Here is a 23,290-nt window from a genome sequence, read left to right as displayed (position 1 = left end):
TCCTGATGTGTTTAACTAGATTGCAGAGTGGCTTTTTTCTTCCTTATCAAATCTGCGTAGAATTTTCTGTACTCACATGTGGCTGGTCAACCTGTGCTTCCTACTTGCTCAGCTGGGTCTCTGCAGTCTTTGTGGGCCTCACTCTAGTACTGTTAAGTCTAGAATTCTCCTTTTCTTACTTCCTGACCTTTGGGAGTTATACTTGCTTGAGTCTCCAAAACCACTCAGCTAGACACAGATACAGCTTTAGCTTTGTGTACCAACTTTGGGAATTGACGTAATTCTTGGAAACATAATACCCAGGTAACTCAAAACACAAAACCCAGTTTGATATACAGATTGTTGGTGTGCAGTCTGGAACCTCCTTGTGAGTGGTAGACTGGGATTTGGAGTCTGTTCAGTAGCTGCTTGTACCCCCAGAGTCTCTTCAGTCGTACGTCAGTTGTGATTGAAGGAGGCAAAGGCAAAGGCTTTTCTTAGATGCCTCTGGAATCCAAACTTGGATTAGCATTGCCAGTCCAAGATGTGAGACCTGGATGTGTATTTGGTCCTTAGTGTGTATTTATTGAGGGCCTTCTGGGGGTTAGCCTTGTGGAAACAGTAGTGACTGAGACAGATGAGTCTGCTGCCCTCTAGGGGGTACAGTCTATTAGGTGAGACAGACGGTGAATTTCTGAAGGCAGTACTGATAACTAACACTTAGTGTGTGTAGTTAGTGTGTCAGACACTGGTTCTAAGCATTTTACAATCATTAACTGTTTGAGGGAGTACATTTGTTAGCTTCATTATTTCAGATGTGGAAACTGAGACCAGGGGAGTTAAGACATTTTCCCAAGCTTACAGAGCCAGTAAATGGGTGAGCTGGAATTTGAGCTCAAACATTCTGGCTCCAGAGTCTGTGCTCTGAAAGTAGGGATAAATCCTTGAAGGGAAAGAAAACCCAGGGTGATTTGAGAGAGCTGGGAGTGGGGGCGACTCTAAATAGGGGAGTAAGGGAAACTAATCTCAAAATTTGGTGTCAAAATTTGGAGGTGAAATTTGACCTGAAACTTGACCGAGTAATGCACTCAGAGTAGCTGGAATAAGTTTGTTCTGGGCAGAGAGAACGGTCTAAAGGTTCTGAGGCAGGAAGGAGCTGGGTGTTTGCAGACGGAAGGAAGGCTAGTGTATCTGGGACAACAAGGCAGAAAGATGGCTGCAGGCCAAACTGGGAAGGTCCCTGCTGGCTGTGATCAAGATTTCAGATTTTACTCTGGGGACTACGGGAAGTCCTTGATAGGAATTAAGCAGGGGCAGGACCTGATTTGATTACTTTTTTTTTTTTTTTTTTTTTTTGCGGTACGCGGGCCTCTCACTGTCGTGGCCTCTCCCGTTGCAGAGCACAGGCTCCTGACGTGCAGGCTCAGCGGCCATGGCTCACGGGCCCAGCCGCTCCGCGGCATGTGGGATCCTCCCGGACCGGGGCACGAATCCGCGTCCCCTGCATCGGCAGGCGGACGCTCAACCACTGCGCCACCTGGGAAGCCCTGATTACATTTTTATGCAGAATGAGTTATAAGGGTTTGAGTCCAAGCAGGGAGACTAGGCTGGGGGAAGATTAAGAGTTCTGTTTTGGACGTAAGGTATGGGTGGCCCTCCTTGTATCTTTGTTTGCTTATTTACCAAAATATAACTGAAATATCTCAGTGCTTAAAGAAAATGATGATAAATGGATTTAGTTTTGTCCCCCTCTCCCACTCCCAAACAGAAGCCAGTCCTCACTCCTGGCTTGGCTCTAGCTGTCCCTCTGCTGGAGTGCCTGTCGCCCTTACCACCTGTGATGTCACCTCTGGGAGCCTTTCCTTCTTAATGTTGCCACTGACCCCCCCCACCCCGCGTCTTCCCAGTCCCCTTCCATGGCACTATGTGATTTACTTATATAGCACGTTTATTGCCTGGCCCCCTCTGCTAGTATATACATTTCCTGAAGGCAGAAATCTTTGTTTTGTGCATTGAGTCTCCCAAGCGTCCAGATTGAAGAACAGTGCCTGGCCTGTGTTAGCTTCATGGTAGGAGCGCAGTAGGCATTTGATGACGTTATCCTTTGGCTTCTACTTCAGTTACATTTGAAAAATTATGTGGGATCTGTCGCTTTGTCTGTGGCCCAAGTGTGGATGGAGCCTTTTAGAGTTTGAATTCTCCCCTCTACCTCAGTAGTGTCATGTTTGTTGAAGTGGCGCCATTTTGATTAAGTAAAAACTAATATATGCAATTTGAGGCATGATTTTCCTTTGTCTCAATTTGTTTTTGGCCATTTTTTTTCATATGGTTTAAGACTTTCATAATTTTCCCCTTCAAATATCATTTGGAATTTTTAAAGGCTTCAGAAGTTATTTCGATATTAACATAGGAAATGTGTATGGTGGTAGTGATAATGAGAAATAAATTATATATACTAGAAAATATTTTTTAATATATTTTTGAAACCAGTTGCAGTTGTGACAGAGATCAGAAATTTTTAATTATTTGTCACCAACCATAAAAATCATGTGAGCAAGAAGCAATTTGGTATTGTGGAATGTCCATAAGCCTGGCCAGGACACTTTGGCCCTAGCCTTGCCCAGTAATCATAGCCACCCTTTAATGTGTGTCCACTGTCTACCAGACACTCTGCTGAATGCTCTCCAAATGGCATTTCTGATTCTTAAGATATCCCTCAAGGTTGCCATGACAACACCCATTCATATGTGAGGAGACTGCGGTCCAGAGAGAAGTTAAACAACTTCAGAAGTTCAGGATCACAGTAGTAAGCAGCTCAGTGGACATCAGACTTGGCCTCAGCCTGACTACAGACACACCAGGCTGCTGCTTTCTGCCCGTGATGCCCTGTGTGCCCAGGGCCGTCTTCTCCCTTCTCCGAACCTCAGTTTTCCTAATTTTATTTAATTAAATTTATTTATTTATTTATTTATTTATTTTTGGCTGCACCACGCAGCATGTGGGATCCTAGTTCCCTGACCAAGGATCGAACCCCCCCGCCCCCTGCATTGGAAGCGCGGAGTCTTACCCACTGGACTGCCAGGGAAGTCCCATCAGTTTTCCTACCTTTCAAATGAAGGGGTTAGATTTAAACTACGATGGAGATGTTTACAGCACTGACTCAGAAGGGCTCTAAGGGTCCTCATGGCTGCTCTGCTGCTGGCAGCTCTTCAGTTCATCACACTTTTATCGAGCACCTCCTGTGCACCAGACAGCAGTGTAAGATGCTTAGACGACGAAGGGCAGAAAACCTGGTCTGCCTCTTGGAATTAGCAGGATGGTGTGTTCCCCTAATAGCTTCAGACTTTGAGACCAGTGTGCCAAGTGCCCTGTTCTTCAGCAGTAAACCTTGCCTGTCATACCCTCACGTGCGAAGGGAAGTGCATCAAATCCCCTTGATTCCTTATAGGATGAAGTGCTCTGTTGTGCTTAGAGGCCAGGAACTCCACTGCTTTTTGTAAGATGGAAGTGTGTAGTGGCTGCATAGTGAAGCCGGTACTGATTTAAGGAAATATTCAGCCGTAAGTGCTTCTGATACGAACCGAATCATTTTGGAGGACTGACTATGAGGGGCTCATTAACCCTATACATTCTTAACTCAACTTGAGAGTTTGGTTAACTTACTCTTTCTACCTTAGGGTAAAACAGTCTCTTAGAGCCTACATTTTCTCACCTGTAAAATCAGGATAGGGCCACTCTAGTAAAGTACTTAACAGAATATATATTAAACTTTAAACAAATGTTCGATGTCATCATGCTGCTGGAAATACAAGGTACTGTGTACTCTGTTCATTTATACCTTCAAGGATGCTTATGATTTTATTTATGTTCTTAATGGTGTTTTATTTTTAAATTTTTCTTTTTTTTATAAATTTAACTTTTAAAAAGTATATATGAACAGTAAAGACTCTCCTGGCCATCTCTGTCCTCCATTCACCCAGATCCCATTCCTTACAAGTATAAACCACCATTTTAAGTTTCTTGTACATTCTTCCTACATTTCTTTATGCAAATACAAGCAAATATGAGTGTTTTTCTTTTCTTTTTTTTTTTTACGAACCCACGTCCCCTGCATCGGCAGGCGGACCCTCAACCACTGCACCACCAGGGAAGCTCATGAGTATTTTTCTTATCCCTCCTTTCCCCACCAAGAGGTACTGTAAATACATCGTTCTCTGTATCTTGCTTTTTTTCACTTGATAGTATGTCCTTATTTTTGTGAAAATGAGACCATCTAAGAATTTGTGTGCTCATAATTATTTCATAGCATAAAGGGTTTTCAGTCTCCATCAGCTGACCTGATCACTTTTCAGAGAAATTTACCTTCGGCAGATTTTTACTTAGACTAATTATTGTGATTTCATTTCATTTTATTATTTATTTATTTATTTTTGGCTGCATTGGGTCTTCATTGCTGCATGCAAGCTTTTCTCTAGTGGCGAGCGGGGGATACTCTTCGTTGTGGCGTGCGGGTGCTACTCTTCGTTGTGGCGCGCGGGCTTCTCATTGCGGTGGTTTCTCTTGTTGCGGAGCACAGGCTCTAGGTGTGCGGGCAGTAGTTGTGGCACGCAGGCTCATTAGTTGTGGGTCGCGGGCTCTAGAGCGCGGGCTCAGTAGTAGTGGCTCGCGGGCTCTAGAGCTCAGGCTCAGTAGTTGTGGCTCGTGGGCTCTAGAGCGCAGGCTCAGTAGTTGTGGGTCGCAGGCTCTAGAGCGCAGGCTCAGTATTTGTGGCTCGCGGGCTCTAGAGTGCAGGCTCAGTAGTTGTGGCTTGTGGCCTCTAGAGCGCAGGCCCAGTAGTTGTGGTGCACGGGCTTAGTTGCTCCGCAGCATGTGGGATCTTCCTGGACCAGGGCTCGAACCTGTGTTCCCTGCATTGGCAGGCAGATTCTTAACCACTGCGCCGCCAGGGAAGTCTGTTTTTGTGGTGTTTTAATCTTCCTTACTTACATCCCTGCCAAGCTTTCTCCTCTTCCTCCTTCCCAGAAAAATAAGCAAAAATCCAACTCAAACCTTTACGTTGTAAGCACCCTCATGGAATGAAATTCAGGAAAAGTTTTGTTTCAATAAAACCGTAAATTTTGGGCTTCCCTGGTGGCGCAGTGGTTGAGAGTCCGCCTGCCGATGCAGGGGACGCGGGTTTGTGCCCCGGTCTAGAAAGATCCCACATGCCGCGGAGCGGCTGGGCCCGTGAGCCGTGGCAGCTGAGCCTGCACGTCCAGAGTCTGTGCTCCGCAACGGGAGAGGCCACAACAGTGAGAGGCCCGTGTACCGCAAAAAAACAAACAACCAAAAAAAACCCCGTAAATTTTGAAAGTCTTCATTACTTCAGCAAAAATATAGTTAAAAAAATAAAAATAGTAAAGTAATTGAAGGACAGTAACAGTATCATGAAGGATCTAAAATAGAGAAAGTGGTTGATGCTGTCAGAGGATAAAGTTGAATTCGACTTTTTTTCCACATGTAGTTGTTCTGGGCATGGGTAACTCAATATGTGCATCAGTATAGTAACTGTAGTGGAGACCGTCCTGTGGTGTGGTGGTTATTTGTTAAATTGTGAGACACATACATAAAATTACTTCTCCCAGATTCCTCTCCTGAAATCTGAATTGTAGTTTCCTTTGTGGAATTTCTCCTTGAAAGCACTTAAGAGTATACTGATTAATATTTGCTCACATGCTATCTGAAAGTAGTGGATGTTACTTCAGATACATTTTTTTTGAATGAAAGCAGAATTTTGTGAAATTAGTAATGGAGAATGATTGTGTATTCCTTTCCACCATTCACCCACTTACCCGATGTTTATTGAGGCCTGTTAATGTGCTAATTTTGGGGAGATGGTGCTGAGTTAGACAGTAGACCCCGGTGTGCTACCTGCTCTCAGCCAGTATCCACATTTTGACTTCCTGTGTGGCAGTTGATGGATGAGCGTGGCGTTTGGAGTAGGCGGTCTTGGGTTCAGGTCCTGATTTGGCCTTTTATTTATCTTGTGGCCTCAGGAACTTGAAACTCAGAGTGAGCTCTTCCCTCTGCAGGTTGGGAACTCTCAGGGTTGTTTGAGTGAGCAAGTCTGTGTGGAAGTGTGTACTCTACAGTGGCCTATGGCACCCTCCTCATAAAATTCACGCGTTGGTCACTCTTCTGATCCTTTGCATTTTCTGGTTGCATTCTCCTCAGCTGGATTTGGGGAATATTTGGTTTGGAGTTTGTGAGTCATGCAGATGATGACTATGCCTCTATCCTGTTTTATCATTTTTTCCCTAAGGTGCTTTCAGATACATTGTCTCATTTAATCATTAGGTTAGGAAAATATTTTTACTTTATAGATGAGGACTTCGTAAGTGATGACATTATACAGTGGAACAGTGGGACTAACCACTGATACCCATAGCCCAAGGGCCTGTCCACTACCCAGTACTGACCCTTGGGCTGGAGAATCCTCTCGTCAGCACAGGAAGACCATTTGGTGAGAAGCAATTAAGAGTGCAGTCTCGGGCTTCCCTGGTGGCGCAGTGGTTGAGAGTCCGCCTGCCGATGCAGGGGACACGGGTTCGTGCCCTGGTCCGGGAGGATCCCACGTGCCGCAGAGCAGCTGGGCCCATGAGCCATGGCCCCTGAGCCTGCGCGTCTGGAGCCTGTGCTCCACAACGGGAGAGGCCACTACAGTGAGAGGCCCGCGTACCGCAAAAAAATAAAAATAAAAAAATTAAAAAAAAGAGTGCAGTCTCTAAACCATAGTGTTTTTTTAAAAATAATTTTTATTGGAGTGTAGTTGCTTTACAATGTTGTGTTAGTTTCTGCTGTACAGCAAAGTGAATCAACTATATGTATACATATATCCCCTCTTTTTTGGATTTCCTTCCCATTTAGGTCACCACAGAGCACTGAGTAGAGTTCCCTGTGTCTAAACCATAGTCTTAATTTCAGATTCTTGCTTCTCCACTATGGCTGTGTAATCTTAAGCAAGTAACTGGAATCTCTGTAATAATACATCAGAAGATTGGTTAAGTGCTATAGTAAAAGAAAAACAACAGCTGCTATATAACCATATAAAAACGTAATAAAATGTGGAAGATTTAGGCTGGGAATCTGTTAACAAATCATTCATCCTAAAGGAGAGAGGAAGCAAGAGGACCCACCCATATAATTCCTCAATGAAAGGAGCATAAGAGCAGGTGGCAAGGCTAGGAAGCACTGCTTTGATTCAATTTTACCTTTTTTTTTTTCTTTCTTTCTTTTCTAATTTGAGCTTCCTGGACATATGATGGTGAGAGGCAGTGTGTGGCAGAGTTAAGAGCAGGTGCTCTGGAGCTGGGCAGCCTGGGTTCAGATCCTAGCAACCCCACTACAGGCTCTTAACTGCATTGTGCCTCAGTTTCCTTATCTTTCGGAAAAATGAGTTAATACATGTAAAAGATGAGCTTTAGATAAGTAATTATCACTTAGTAAGCAGTGCTTATCTTAAAGGGAACTTTTGAGCAGTTTCATCTTCAAGAGAACATCTGGAGACACAGGAATAGAAATAATCCGATCAGAGTGATTAAAGGCTTTTACTGAGCTCTGAGTCCTGAGCAGGGCACACTCAGCTTGAAGCTGTGAAGAGGAGTCTTAAACATAAGGTAGGTGTTTGTCCTTTAGGGGAACTGGAGAACTAGGCTAGTAATGTTGGCAATGAGGGTTGTAACTCATGGTTGTATTCTGTTTTATTTGGGAGAGGACTCAGTGTTGGGCTCCTTTGTCAGATTTAGAGACTCAACTTTCATTGACTGGCTGGGCACCCCTTCCACAATTGAAGGTTTCTGAGAATTTGTAATGGATTTCTGGCGGGGGCTTCCTTGTCTCTTCCACTTTCCTACCTGAGGCGCTGGACGGGGTGTGGACTGTCTCTGCAGCACTGTTCCCAGCCCTTTGCCTAGGCTTGGCCATCACTGTTAGCTCTGCCAAGCTTGTAGAAAATCTTGTCGCTCTTTACAGCAAAGGCGCCACTCTATTTTTTAAGCTTTTTTTCTGGCTTTATTGAGGTATAATTGAAAAATAAAATTGTAATATGCTTAAAGTACACAACGTGATGATTTGATACGTGTATACATTGTGAAATGATTCCCACAATCCAGTTATTTAACATATCCATCACCTCACCTAGCTGCGCTTTTTTATTTTTATTTTTTTTGGTGAGACCACTTTCTGTTTAATTAAGTGTGGCCTGATGGTGCCATTTCATTCTGGGTGCAAACCTTATGGAGCCCTCCCAGAGATGTTCATTCACCAGGTGACTGCCACCTGCCCCAAGCCAACCTGGAAGCACCTGCTTAGCTCTAAAAGCATCACTTCCCGTGAAGCTTTCCATCAGCGTCCTGGGGTAGCCCGCTCCATCAGTGTCCCAGGGCTGCCATGACTGGGCGGCTTGAACAGCAAAAGTTTATTGTCTCAGTTCTGGAGACCAGAAGTGCAAGATCAGGGTGTCAGCAGGGCTGGTTCCTTCTGAGGCTGTGAGGGAGCCTCTGTTCCAGGCCGCTCCCCTGGCTGCTGGTTTGGTGGCAATCTTTGGTGTTCCTTGGCTTGTAGATGCTTCACCTCAGCTCATCTCTATCTTCATCTTCACATGGCCTCTCCCTGTAGTCTTGTCTGTGCCCAAATGCCCCGTTTGCATGAGGACACCAGTCATATTGGGTTAGGGGCCCACCCTACTCCAGTATGATATCATCTTAACTAATTACCTCTGCAGTGACCCTATTTCCAGATAAGGTCACATTCTGAGGTGCTGGGAGTTAAGGCTTTAACATGAATTTGGGGGCGTACAGTTCAACCCATAATACCCTCTCTCTGCTTTTTCTACCTCCCCCCGGACACTTGGCCTGCTGATACGTAAGTAGATTTCTCTCTTGGCACCAAGAGTATTTGATTACATTTATTTGTCTGTGGTCTCCTACTCATTTTGTAACTTTTTATCTCTGCTGCCTTGCACATGATGTGGAAAGTAGCTCTGGTGGAGATATATTAAGTACCTGGAGTTATAGAAATAGAGGAAGATACTGCAGAGGTCACCTCTTATCTTGTTTTCCTATTGACAGTACCAAAGGCTCTCTGGAGTTGACTGTGAGGTGGCCAGGGACACCAGCAGAGGCTGCCACTTCTGTTACCGTATGAGCATGTTTGATACCTCCTGGTTTATTTTCCATGGCGTGATAGCTCAATATCACCTGGCAGTCTTTATGCTCTCTGAGATTGTTTGAAGAACATTTAGAAACGGAGAAGACCCTCTAGGTCTTCAGCATTCGCCTGACCCAGAGAATTTTGTTAACGGCTACCTTCTTGTTTTCAGCCTTTGGTTTGAGTGTTCTGTTTTTAGGGATTCAAAAGTAAATCATGTGAATGGTTGGAATAGTTAGCAGAATGTCTGTGCCAGAAGGGAGATAGATGCCAAGAAATAATTGAATCTGCTCCCAAAGCTTTAGAATTAACTCATTAGATATGTTAGAGAAACAGAAATTTGTCTGGTTTCTGATCTGGGGTTTAGTTACATGTTAGTGAGGGTGCATTGTCCTGGGACTGGAATACCTTTGCTAAGAAAGAATATTCCAGGGCATGCTTTTTGTTATTTCCAGAATAAATAACATTCTAGGCAGAGTGGTATTTTCTGTGGTGTTAGTAGAAAGGAGAGGTTAATCTTAAAATATACTTTCATCCCAATATCAGTCATATCTGTCTGAAAGAACATGCTGAAATTTGTTCATCTGAAGGCAGACAGAGACCAGCTTATGAAAGGTCTGGAGGCACTTTATTCTATGAGCAAGGAAAATTATGGAGCATTTCAGACCCATACGAAATAGAATAGTATAATGAACCCTGCTTTATCCTTTATCCAGCTTCAGCAGTTATTAACTCATGGCCAGTCTTGTTTATTTTGTGTAACCCTTACTCTCCCTCGACCCCATATAAGTTTTAGGCAAATTCCAGATGTCATATTATTTCATCCATAAATATTTCTGTATGTATCTAATATAACCATAATAATATCACACCTAAAATTTTTAACAGTAGTTCCTTAATGCCATCCAAGTCCAGTTGGTGTTCAAATTTCTAATTGTCTCGAATATCATTTTTAGATTTTTATTTTACAGTTTACTTGAATCAGGATCTGGCAGAGATCCTCCTATTACCTGTCGGTTTTTAAGCAGGGGAATGAATGACATGGTCTAACTTATATTTTGAAACTCTCTCTGGCCTCACTGTGAAAAATGGATCGGTGTGGGGGTTGCTAGGAGACTGGAAGTGGAGAAACTAATTAGGAGGGCTACTGTGTGTCCAGGAGGTGAGTGGTAATTATCTAGATTAGAGTGATGGGGTGGAGATGGAGAAAAGTGGGTGAATGCGAGATGTAACCTGGGCAGGCCGAGCTTGTTTGTCATGGCTCAGCCAGACTTTTAGGTTCTGCTGGGTGTGTATGTTTGTTTATTTGAAAGTATTGTTCCCAGAGATTTCATTGATTTCAGTATCAACATTTTAAGTTTAGTGAAATCTTAACATTTTTACACAGGTTAAATTATAGCAACTTTATGGAATATTGAGATAGAGGAACATTAATCCCTACTTCTCTTGAATACAGCTTATTTGCCATTATATCATCTTGTTTATATGTGACTACAGTGATAATATTGATAACTTTATATAATAGAATAGGAAATTTATAGTTTTTCACTTAAACATGTTATAGGCTCGTGTATTATGCTAAAGAATATTCATAGTTTCATAATACTGTATTGAGCAGATTGTGTTAATAGCCATTCGTGTATTATTGGATGTTGATCTTTTTAAATTATTTTATTTTAAAATTATTCTAAATAATGTTGCAGGAAGTTTTTTTGGCATCTGTATTTTTTCCATTTCTTTTTTAAAAATCTGGATTAAGTAATGACTTCTTTGTAGAGATCTTCCTAGAAAAATTTGCTGTCTTAACACACACTTAAAAACAACATCAGTGAAACCTGAAGCCGTAATTGACAAAAACCAAGTACAGGCTTTTTTTTTTTTAAAGAGTGTCTCTCTCTCTCTGTGTCTTTATTTATTTGGTTGCGCTGGGTCTCTTAGTTGCGGCAGGCAGGTTCCTTAGTTGTGGCACACGGGCTCCTTAGTTGTTGCATGCAAACTCTTAGTTGTGGCATGCATGTGGGATCTAGTTCCCTGGGCAGGGATCAAACCTGGGCCCCCTGCATTGGTAGGGCAGAGCCCTAGCCACTGCGCCACCAAGGAAGTCCCCAGGTACAGGTTTTGTATGTTAAAAGTTGGAATTATGTTTATTCTTGGTTATTGGGCTCAGAATATGTATACTTTGATTTAAGTTTATAGACTTCCTTATTGAAGGAAGACCACATGCATATCTGGTCTTCAGTCTTTATCTTCTTCCATTCATATGGCAATTTGTAATAAAATGAGAGCAATCTCTGCCTTGTCATCAACATGTTGGTTTTACAAAGATTCTTTTCTTTCAGTCAGCTCTGGGAACCAGGAAGCAGCTATAGTTGCCTCTAAAATGTTCCCCTGTGTCCTTATTTACTGATGAAAATAACTTAAAATTAGGACTCATTTGATAATAGAAAACTCATAATACTGTATATCCTTTTTTTTTTTAAATTTTTGGCCGCACCGCATGGCATGCGGGTCCCCAACCAGGAATCGAACCTGAGCCCCCTGCAGTGGAAGAGTGGAGTCTTAACCACTGGGCCGTCAGGGAGTCCCTTTTTTGTTTTTCTGAAATGCTGAAGTGGAACGTTTTTATCATTGGCTCAGAATCGTCAGCTTCTTTTATATCTAATGAAGAAATGTCAGACAACCATTAATAATGTTTTGTTCCTTGGGTCCTTCTTTTAGAACAAACTAGGTTAAAGTAAACAGATGACACTAAACATTTTAAAGGATATGTTCAGAGAAGGGTAAGTTTTAAAGACTACGTTTTAGGTTATTGGTTCACTAATTCTGTTTTATTGCCTTTTAGTCACTGATTGTTTTCATACTTTGTCTTTAAGTCTTGAAATAGTGTCACTTCAAGTATGCTCTTACTTCTATCATATCTTTAGATTTCAGAAAAGCAATATCCAAATCGATCTTCTTTAAAAAAATGTTCAACTGATTCTTTGGCTGTTGGTACCACAAAATATATATTTTTAATAAACTATTCTTTAAAGCCTTACTATTCAAATTTCTGTCTGAGTCCAGTGGCATTGGTATCATTTGGGAGCTCATGAGACATGCAGGATCTCAGGCCCCATCTCAGACCTACTGGATATGAATTTGTATCTTAACATGATTCTTAGGCGATTCATATGCACATTAAAAAGCTAATAATGCCAGCCCCAGATTCCTGGATGGATCCTCCTGTTCAAGGCATCTATGCCCTCAATTCCATCCCTTCCCATTGCTTTGGGAACATTGTTTCCTCTCACTGTCACCATCATCATCATTTACAACATAGCTTAGAGGTTAAGAACAGGAGTTCTGCATCCAGGAGGGCTGCATTAGAATCCCAGCCATGTTAACTTCCTAGCTGGGTGACCTAAGTTCCCTTATCTGTAAAGTGAGGAAAACAATAGTATATTGACAAATAGGGGAGGTGAGAGGATCAAATACAGGTAAAGAACAAAGTCTAGCGTACAATTCTGGCTGCTTTCATTCTCCTTCCCCTTATCACAAACATTATTTTAGATATCTATTGCAGCATAACAAACCATTCCAGGACTTTGCAGCTTAAAATAATTATTTTATTATTCATATTTCATGATTTTGTGGGTCAGGAATTTAGGCAAGGCTCAACTGGGCAGTTCTGTTCTATGTGGCATCTACTGAGGTCACTTGATGACTTTCAAGTTTTTTAATTGTTGTTTTAATTAAGTTGTATATTCTGGATGTAAATCTTTTCTCAGATATATGATTTGTAAGTTTTTTTCCATTTTATGGGTTGTCTTTTCACTTTTTTATGTATCCTTTGAAGCACAAATGTTTTTAATTTTTAGGAAGTCCAGTTTATCTTTTTTCTTTTGTTGCTATCCTTTTGGTGTCATATAAGACTTTGCCTAAACCAGGGTCTCTTAGATTCACTCCTTTACTTTCTTGTAAGTATTCTATAGTTTTTTTTTTTTTTTGCGATACGCGGGCCTCTCACTGCTGTGGCCTCTCCCATTGCGGAGCACAGGCTCCGGACGTGCAGGTCCAGCGGCCATGGCTCACGGGCCCAGCCGCGGTGGGATCCTCCCGGACCGGGGCACGAACCCGCGTCCCCTGCATCGGCAGGCGGACTCTCAACCACTGCGCCACCAGGGAAGCCCAGTATTCTGTAGTTTTTGCTGTTACATTTAGGCCTGTGTTCCGTTTGGACTGAATTTTTGTGCACAGTGTAAGAAGGAGCACCATTTACTTTTTTAGTTGCTAATTTAATCACCTCTTTTAAATCCCTACGTTGCTTATCCTCTGTGGCTTGAGGAACTGTTGTTCACTCACTCGCCATTAAAACTCTCTGCCTGTGGCTTCTGAGACTATTTCTCATCTTGTGTCTTTATCTTTTCCTTCTTGTTCTTAATTTATTCAAGACTTTTAAGTTACGTACCAGCTATATGGCAAAAACGGTTCTGGGTGCTGGTTCTGCTCCCTCTTCTCAACTTACATGCTTCTGCTGGCCAGTTTCCTCTCCTCTCCTGACCCCACCTCTGTGCTGATGACTTCCAGATCAGCACCTCTGCCTTCCTCAGTGAGTCTGTCTCCACTTCTGGACTGTGAGTCCAGCTTCCACAAAGTGAGGACTACATCTGATTAATTTTGTGCCCAGCACAGTGACTGGACATAAAAGATGCTCAGTAAACATTGCATATATATATTGTTAAAGCTGTCATTCAGTGGGTTATAAAAGCAGAATGAACTATTTGTATGATTAGTAAAGGTGCTATTTAGAGATTTATAGTTAAAAGATGAATATAATTTAGTGTGTTCAAACAGCATTTCAAATAAAAGATTGGGATTAAAAAGAGTGTAGGGCCTCCCTGGTGGCGCAGTGGTTGAGGGTCCGCCTGCCGATGCAGGGGATGCGGGTTCGTGCCCCGGTCCGGGAGGATCCCATGTGCCGCGGAGCGGCTGGGCCCGTGAGCCATGGCCGCTGAGCCTGCGCGTCCGGAGCCTGTGCTCCGCAACGGGAGAGGCCACAACAGTGAGAGGCCCGCATACCGCAAAAAAAAAAAAAAAAAAAAGAGTGTAAAGTGGGACTTCCCTGGTGGTCCAGTGGTTAAGACTCTGAGCTCCCCAGGCAGGGGGCCTGGGTTCAATCTCTGGTCAGGGAACTAGATCCTGCGTGCCACAACTAAAAGATCCCCCATGCCACAACTAAAAGATTCCCCCATGCTGCAACTAAAGATCCCGCACCCCGCAGCAAAGATGCCGCATGTTGTAACCAAGACCTGGCGCAGCCAAATAAATAAATAAAGTATTAAAAAAAAAAAAGTAAAGTAAGTAGCCATGTTAGCAGATGTTTAAATTTGAGCCATTTGGGCATCTTTTCAGGTTATTCACAAACTCAAGGACATGCTGACATTTTCAGAGCCTACTATTATTGTTCTTTGAACCAAGAAGGTGATGTTGATGAAGGGCATTTCCCATTTGCATGAATACAGATGTGTGAGCGGCTTCTCTCCTTTGACCTGTGTGGTAAATCCTTTGCAGAGTTGCCACCAGTACTTTTTGGGGACAATATCATGAATCAAATTTCTCCAGAAATGAACTGTGCTGCTTTTAGAAGATCCTGTCTGTTTGGGACAATATGTCGACTTCAAACTATCTTGTGGTCAAAATTTTCATATCTAATTATATTTTTTCAGTTTGTCAGAGGATATACTAGCTTTGTTAGATTGTTTTCCTGTTGTCTGCTGAAGAACAGTGGCAAGGACAAAAACTGCCCTTGGTTGGTGGAAAGGTGGGCGATGGCTGATCAGCCACGTGCCTCAGAAGCCACAAAGAAGCATCACACGTCATAGCTCTGACTGGTCAGTCAGTCAGGGCATCCTCATGCTGGGGATTGTATTTATCAGGCTGATGTTCTCATTATGAAATGCTATTGGACATGGATTCAAAAACAATACTGTCTTTTGTTTTTGATTCTGTAGGAACCTGGAAAGATTGTGCAATGAATGGTGATACTCGGGCTGCAGTGGTGACCTCACCACCCCCGACCACAGCCCCTCACAAAGAGAGGTATTTCGACAGAGTGGATGAGAACAATCCAGAATACTTGCGGGAGAGGAACATGGCACCAGACCTTCGCCAGGACTTCAATATGATGGAGCAAAAAAAGAGGGTGTCCATGATTCTGCAAAGCCCCGTAAGAGAAGCTTTGTCTCTGACCAAGTGTCCTCTTCCTTCTCCCACTACTTCAGCTCTTATGCTCTGTTGTATGTGTCATAGTCCGTTTACCTTAACACAGGAAATCAGTGCCTTGTATATATATGTGCATGGCTGTTAAAGAGTTCAGTTTAGTTCAAGTTATCAGGCACACAAATGAAAAATCTTCAGTATCATAAAGGATAGGAGGTGTTCATTTCTCCTTTTCACTCTCACTGCTTCGCCAGAGTCTTTATATATTACGACCATTTAAAAGTTACTCTTTCCTCCAAAACACCTAGCTTGGTGCTGAGCACTTAGTAGGTCTCAGCAACACCTGATTGTTGATTGATTTTACCTTTAGTTATGGTCGGCATTTGAACCACAGTCGTGCCCAAACGTCTTCTGTTTGCATCTTTAGGTAAAGTAGTGCTGTTTTCATAGTTTTTTCATGTTGATGCTGCTGCCTTTGTGTGTGCTTCATTCTTTTTATCCTTTTAATCTGTTCTTGTTTTATTTCCTTAATATTTTGGGGTGTCCCTTGGCAGATAATTCATTTGAGTTATTTTTTTAAATGTTGATCATCTCTGTCTGCAAGGAACTGGGTACTTAGCATACAAAGCTTATTTGTTTGGTTGTTATTATTATTCATATATTATTCCTCAATAATATAACTTACAGTAAAGTACACAAGTCTTAAGTATATGGCTTGATGAATTTTGACATATGTATAACACCTGTGTAAACGCCCAGATCAAGTCTCAGACTTTACATTCTAGTTGAAGGAGATAACCAAGAAGCAACAAATAGAAGCACAGTGCAGGAAACAGCTGGATGATTAGATTGAGTTTGACTGGGTAGAACAAACCTCTCTGAGTGAGGAAGATTTGACCTGAACTCTGAACAGGAAGGAGCCAGCCATGCAGGGATTGGGGAGAAGCAGACATGAAATTCCCAGGACAGGAATGAGCTTGAAGAGTCCAAGGGCAGCCAGTGTGGTCTGGGCATAGGAAGCGGGAGTGCGGGGTGCATGAGATTGGAGAGGGAGGAGGGGGCAGTTGCCTCAGAGGCTGTGTCAGCCAGGCTCAGGGTACGGTGCAGATGGGAACGGCATGCTTCAGTCTTTGAGTAACTCATTCTGGGTTGGTATACAGAGAGCACCGTAGCGGGCAAGAGAGTAAGCTGTCTTCCAAGCAAGAGGTAGTGGTAGCTTGGGCCAGAGTGGTGGTGGTAGAGGTGGAGAGGTAAACTCATTTGTGTTCTGTTTTGAAGGTGGAATAAATAGGACTTGCTGATGGATGGGGAGGAAGAGGTGAGAGGTAGAAAAAAAGAATCAGGATAACATCTAGACTTGGCTTGAGCAGTTTTCCTGTGTAAAAGCAACAAGAAACCAAGTGAAAATCACTAAGGATAGAGTGAAGAAGCTAAACTTTCAGTACTGAGTATGTGCCAGGCACTGTGCTGGGGGCACTGGGGATGCCACGTCCCTACCCACAGGGGTCAAGAACACAGCATCAAAATGTTACTGACCCACATGCGCTGTGGGGTCTGGGAACAGAGAAAGGACCCTAGAGGAAAGACTGGTAAGGCCTGGGCTTTACTGAGTAGAATGTACCCGGTGTTGGTTTTTTGGTTTTAGGAGCGTGGATCGTTCAACTGCAGTAAGGAGTGGGAAGGCCCACCCTGTGTGTACAGATGCTGACAGTTGGGAGATGTGAGAGGGAACCTGTGGAAGTTTCCTTCAAACTGATTCTCTGTTCTCAGTGGAATAACAGGTGGAGGCATCTGCTTAGAATGGGCACAGGGAGTGGTGTGGAGAAGGCATGAGGAGCAGGCTAGGGCATGGGCAAGAAAAGTCAAGAATGACCCCTGGGTTAATGTCAAGGGTGCACTCAGGTCAGTGGTCATGGATTTACAGTGAGACAGTGCGGTACGGTCTTCGTTTTTGTCCCCCAGCCACTTTCAGCAGTGTGAATAGAAAGGGTGTGAAGAGTTGAACGTAACCTGGGGTTGGGATTTTGCCAGATGAAATGGTAGAGAGTTGAAGTTGTAAGCAAGGGAATGGCTATAGTTTTAAACCAAGGGCCTAAGCTGAGTGAGAGAGGTCAGGACACAGGGAAGGTACGGGATGGTGATAAGGTCTTAGGATCAAGATGGGGTTGAAGAGAGGGTGAGCTGGACACTAGGAGAGGGTGTTTGGAGAGCACGTGCTTGGCTCCGAGACTGAAGAGGGGCCCAGTTACTAGAAATGAGCAGGTCTCTAGGGCATGACCATGGAAATAGGAGGCTGGGGTGAATTGGATGACACAGTCGTCGGAGGAGAGGCGATCAGGGAGCTGAGAGGGGAGGGTGTGGATATTTAACCATCCAGAGTTAGGACCAAGCAAGCAGGCAAGGTCATTGGCTGGTGACTGCTGGTTGAGGAAAGAGACTGGGGTCCAGATGGGTGGCTCCAGGCCTCACTCACTGGTAGTTGCTAAGCACAGCTCCACACTGTACATATAGGTCATCTGGAATGCTGTTGATACAGAGGGTCCTTTGTACTGTGGATTTTTTCTTTTTGTGTTTTCCTTACTAAGTTTTAAGTTCCTGATGGCAAAGCCGTTTTCTTCCTATGTGTCCTCAGTGCCTAGAACAGTATCAGGTGTTGTAAGGTGACTCAGGGTATTTAATCAGTCCCCTACTGTTTAAAATGTAGACTGTTACCTGTTTTCCTTTTTATTGGTAATGCTGGAATGAGCATCCTTATGAATAAGTCTTTGAGCACATCTGTGATTAGTTCCTCAGAAAAGATTCCTAGGAATAGGATGCCTGTTCAAATTTTTAAGCTTTTATCTTGTTAAATTACTGTCCAGAAAGAATGTACTTATTTATGCTCCAGGTAGTGACATATGAGAATATCCATTTGCCTTTCCAGCACTGGATGAAAACAAACCGAAAATTGGTCTATGCGATAGTTACCCCTGCCTTCCCAAGGAACAGAAAAGAAACGATATCTCATTGTTTTAATTTGCCTTTTATTAGGCTTTCTGTGAAGAATTGGAATCAATGATACAGGAACAATTTAAGAAGGGGAAGAATCCCACAGGCCTATTGGCTTTACAGCAGATTGCAGATTTTATGACCACGAATGTACCGAATGTCTACCCGGCAGCTCCGCAAGGAGGGATGGCTGCCTTAAACATGAGTGAGTAGTTCCTGACTTGGTATACATTCTCTGTCATTTTCCGGGTAAAATTTCCTAACATTTTCCAATGTGAAATAGATGAGCACACACTATGTAATACATAGAATTGAGGTTTTTTTTTAAAATTGAGTTTTAATTGTAGTAAAAGATAGGCCTAAAAATGTCTTGACTATAGAGGGCTCCTTTTTTATGAGCCAGTGAGACTGTTATTTCTCAGGCAGGTAACTTTTTATGTGGCTTCTCAGACCCTTTATGAATTAAAAAAAAAACTAATCAGAAAAAATGCTTGGGGCGTAGCACATTGATTTTGCCTGAACTTATTTCAGTCAAGCCATCATTTCTTTTTTTTTTTTTAATTTATTTATTTCATTTTATTTTTTAAATTTTTGGCCGTGTTGGGTCTTCGTTGCTGCACGCGGGCTTTCTCTAGTTGTGGCGAGCTGGGGCTACTCTTGGTTGCGGTGCGCGGGCTTCTCATTGCGGTGGTTTCTCTTGTTGTGGAGCATGGCCTCTAGGTGCACGGGCTTCAGTAGTTGTGGCTCACGGTCTCTAGAGCACAGGCTCAGTAGTTGTGGTGCATGGGCTTAGTTGCTCCGCGGCATGTGGGATCTTCCCAGACCAGGGCTCAAACCCGTGTCCCCTGCATTGGCAGGCGGATTCTTAACCACTGCGCCACCAGGGAAGCCCCAAGCCAACATTTCTTATCCACCATTCCTCACTGCTGTTCGCGAATGAATGAGAAACAGAAAAATTCCAAAAGAAAGCCAGAAGAAAAATGTTGGATGGGTGAATGTGAGCAAAGTTAGTTGTGCAGAGATAGCGCTTTGCCATGGCTGTTGAATTTGTAAACGTTAACGTGACAAGGTGGAGCCCAGGGTACCTTGAGCATCAGCTAACGTGACCTACTGTGTACTGTGCCCTGGATCAATCTCTGATGTTTCTAGTTGGATAATCAGCTTCTGACTGACCAACTTAAGGTATCGGTTTGCATTAGATCACCTGACATGTGCTATTTACCTGTCTGTTCTCTGGTATTCTTAGAAGTCGATTGACATTCGCCTGAGTGATAATATCGTTAATGTCCAGAGAGTGTTAAAAATCACATGTAATTTACTAGCTCACACTTCCATCGTGAAGTCGAATGGTAGTCACTAGGTTTTCATGTTTTCACATGGATTCTTTTTTTTAAAAATCTAAGTTTCCTTTTATTTATTTGTTTGTTTGTTTATTTATTTATTTTTGGTTGCGTTGGGTCTTCGTTGCTGCACGTAGGCTTTCTCTAGTTGCGACGAGCGGGGGCTACTCTTTGTTACGGTGCATGGGCTTCTCATTGCAGTGGCTTCCCTTGTTGCAGAGCACGGGCTCTAGGAGCGTGGGCTTCAGTAGCTGTGGCTCGTGGGCTTCAGTAGTCGTGGCTCGCGGGCTCTAGAGCGCAGGCTCAGTAGTTGTGGCGCACGGGCTTAGTTGCTCCACGGCATGTAGGATCTTCCTGGACCAGGGCTTGAACCCGTGTCCCCTGCATTGGCAGGCAGATTCTTAACCACTGTGCCACCAGGGAAGTCCTCACATGGATTCTTAATGGATTCTAGTGATATTTATATGAATTAGATAATAAAGGACAATGTAATATATTTACTCACATATTGTTTTCTAGTCAGAGATAAAGGAAATTTTAATAGTGCCACACCAAAGAAAGAAGGAAGAAAAAAATCTAGTTTTAATTGTATCTCATAGTTTACTTCTTAAATATAAAAAATTTTAATGTGAATTTTAACTTTTGTTGTGGAATATAACATATGTAGATGGCATAGAACAAAATGATATATAACTTATGAATGGTTTAAGGTGAACGCCTTTATAACCAGCACCCTGGTTAAGAAAGTTTTATCAGTTGCTTGCCCTCTTAAAAGGAATCACCATCTTGACTTGAATGGTATCACTGCCTTGCTTTTCCTTATAGTTTTATCACCCAAATGGTTATCCTTAAATATTATGGTTTAGTATTTGTCTTTTTTTACTTACTGTCTCTTAAGCATTTTTTTTTTTAAGAAGATGTTGGGGGTAGGAGTTTATTAATTAATTAATTTATTTTTGCTGTGTTGGGTCTTCGTTTCTGTGCGAGGGCTTTCTCTAGTTATGGCAAGCAGAGGCCACTCTTCATTGCGGTGCGCAGGCCTCTCACTATGGCGGCCTCTCTTGTTGCGGAGCACAGGCTCCAGACGCGCAGGCTCAGTAGTTGTGGCTCACGGGCCTAGTTGCTCCATGGCATGTGGGATCCTCCCAGACCAGGGCTCGAACCCATGTCCCCTGCATTAGCAGGCAGATTCTCAACCACTGTGCCACCAGCGAAGCCCTCTTAAGCATTTTTAAAGCTACAAGTTGCCCCTCCATCTCTCTTTTTCTCCTCGCACTTTAAAGGAAATGGGTTTTGTTGACCTGTAGAGTTAGCTACAGTCTTGAATTTTGCTGATGCCATCTCCATGGTGCCCATATGTTCTTTTTTCTTTTGTATTTACAGTAAATTGGTAGCTGGGTCTAGAAGCTTGGCTGTATTTGGATTTGTTCTTTGGCAAGCTCACTTCATAGGTGGCACTGTGTTCCACCCGCCGGCGCCTAAGTCTGCTTGTTGCCGTTTGTGCTGTAGCAGCCATCGTTGCTCAGTGCCTATATCCGTTAATTTAACAAAGGTTCCAAGATGGTGATATTTTAATTTTGTCATTCCTTCTTCTGTATTTACTAGTTAGAATATTTCTGTAAAGAGAAACTTCTCTGGGAAATGGAGCATGGCCAGAAAGGAGGCCGCCTCATTCTCTGTCACTCAACACATGATTGCAGGGAGGCTGGTGCTAAACCATTCATAGATGACCTGCTTGTTGGTCAGGGTTTCATACGCAGCAGAGCACCTTCCTTGTTGAGATCTATTGGAAGTCAGCCCTCAACCCACACGCACAAAAAGAAACTTCCTCTCAGCTCTTTTGCTTACCCCATGGTACGGTTTGTATAAAGGTAACTGTTCAAAATGAGAAGTTGGTTTCCTGTCATCTTCTAAAGTGACCAATTACTATTTCTTTAATATTATTTTGAATGCATAGATTTTTTTAAAAAATTATTTATTTGGTTGTGTCGGGTCTTAGTTGCGGCAGGCAGGCTCCTTAGTTGCAGCTCACAGGCTCCTTAGTTGAGGCTCGAGGGCTCCTGTGGCTCGCCGGCTCCTTAGTTGCGGCACGTGGGCTCCATAGTTGTGGCATGCGGGCTCCTTAATTGCAGCTTTTGGGCTCCTTAGTTACGGCTCGCTGGCTTCCTTAGTTTTGTGGCATGAGAACTCTTAGTTGCAGCATGCATGTGGGATCTAGTTCCCGGACCAGGGATCGAACCCGGGCCCCCTGCATTGAGAGCACAAAGTCTTAACCACTGCGCCACCAGGGAAGTCCCTGCAGAGATTTAAATATATTTAATGTGTTTCAAAACATTGCAGTTATCCTTTTTGTTACTACTCACATTGTCCCAGAGAACCTCTCCAAGTTGACTCCTGAGCCGAGTAGTCTTTGACAGCTCCCAAGCCACCTCCCACAGGAAATGTTCTAGGCTCATCTTGTACATTTCCTGCCCCAGATCTGGAGTCAGCCATTTTTCTAAGAAACCTTGATTTCTTTTTGTGAGAAATGGAATTTTAGTCTGGGTGCTAGGAATGCTCTTTGCTACTGACTGGTTAGTTATTCTTTTTAGGCTTTTTTAGTGGATAGAGCTAGGAAATATAAATTACCTTTTGGAGATTTCCTAAGAATCTGCCTGCCAATGCAGGGGACGCGGGTTCAAGCCCTGGTCTGGGAAGATCCCACATGCCACGGAGCAGCTAAGCCTGTGCACCACAACTACTGAGCCTGCGCTCTAGAGCCCGCGAGCCACGACTACTGAAGCCCGCACAACCAGAGCCCGTGCTCCGCAACAAGAGAAGCCACCTCAGTGAGAAGCCCGCGCACTGCAACAAAGAGTTAACCCCTGCTCACTGCAACTAGAGAAAGCCCGCGCACAGCAACGAAGACCCAATGCGGCCAAAAATAAACAAATAAATAAACAAACAAATTTATTTTTAAAAATTATCTTGTGATTTGTATACTATATTGATAAATTGGAATTGTAAGTATAACTATAAATATATTGGAATTATAATTCCAATTAAAATTCAGGTCTAAGGGGTTTTTACTTAATCTCTTCTATCTAACATTTGTTTTTCTTTCTTCTACAACAAGAATTCTGGTTCTCCAGGATACCAGGAATAACAAAAGTAGAATATTACTTAATAACTCATTTGCTTTCTCTCACATGCCACACACAGTATCAATCCTATACCAATAATATGTTCTCTCTTCATGTTTTAAACTAGTTATATTCTCTGTTGTCAGAGCATATAACCATTATATGTTATGGTCTTGTTTTTACGTTCATTTTGTGTTATAATTAATAACTTAATTCTGTAATAAATATATATTTAATGCTCACCACCAGTCCTTGTATCAGTGCCCCTTTAGTCAGTTTGGTTGTCTGAAGTTCCTTTTATAGTAGATTTCCCAGAAAACACTTGTGGAAAGGATTTCTGCATTCTTGCGTTGTGGCCTTTATATGTCAATGTTAATTTGGTTTAGTTAGTTTGGGTATAAAATCATTGGCTCACATTTTCCTATTTTGTGTATCTTAAATGCATAATTCATTTTCTTAGAATTTGAAGACAATCTT

General features: G+C 42.9%; 1 protein-coding gene across 3 annotated transcripts in view; it reads left to right on the top strand.

The window, feature by feature from the left end:
* Positions 1–23,290, top strand: part of ADD1 (adducin 1) — a 74,554-nt gene that overhangs the window by 18,912 nt on the left and 32,352 nt on the right. For all 3 annotated transcript variants that reach the window (XM_081229248.1, XM_081229250.1, XM_081229249.1), the window contains exons 2-3: positions 15,156–15,370; positions 18,394–18,556. In XM_081229248.1, the coding sequence (XP_081085374.1) occupies positions 15,176–15,370; positions 18,394–18,556 (358 nt within the window). In that variant the 5' untranslated portion in view covers positions 15,156–15,175. The remainder of the gene's footprint in view (positions 1–15,155; positions 15,371–18,393; positions 18,557–23,290) is intronic.

Source organism: Mesoplodon bidens, assembly GCF_964165515.1.
Source record: "Mesoplodon bidens genome assembly, chromosome: 1".
Lineage (NCBI taxonomy): Eukaryota > Metazoa > Chordata > Mammalia > Artiodactyla > Ziphiidae > Mesoplodon > Mesoplodon bidens.
The sequence above is the reverse complement of the archived record's forward strand: the minus strand, read 5'-3'. Positions and strand labels throughout refer to the sequence as shown.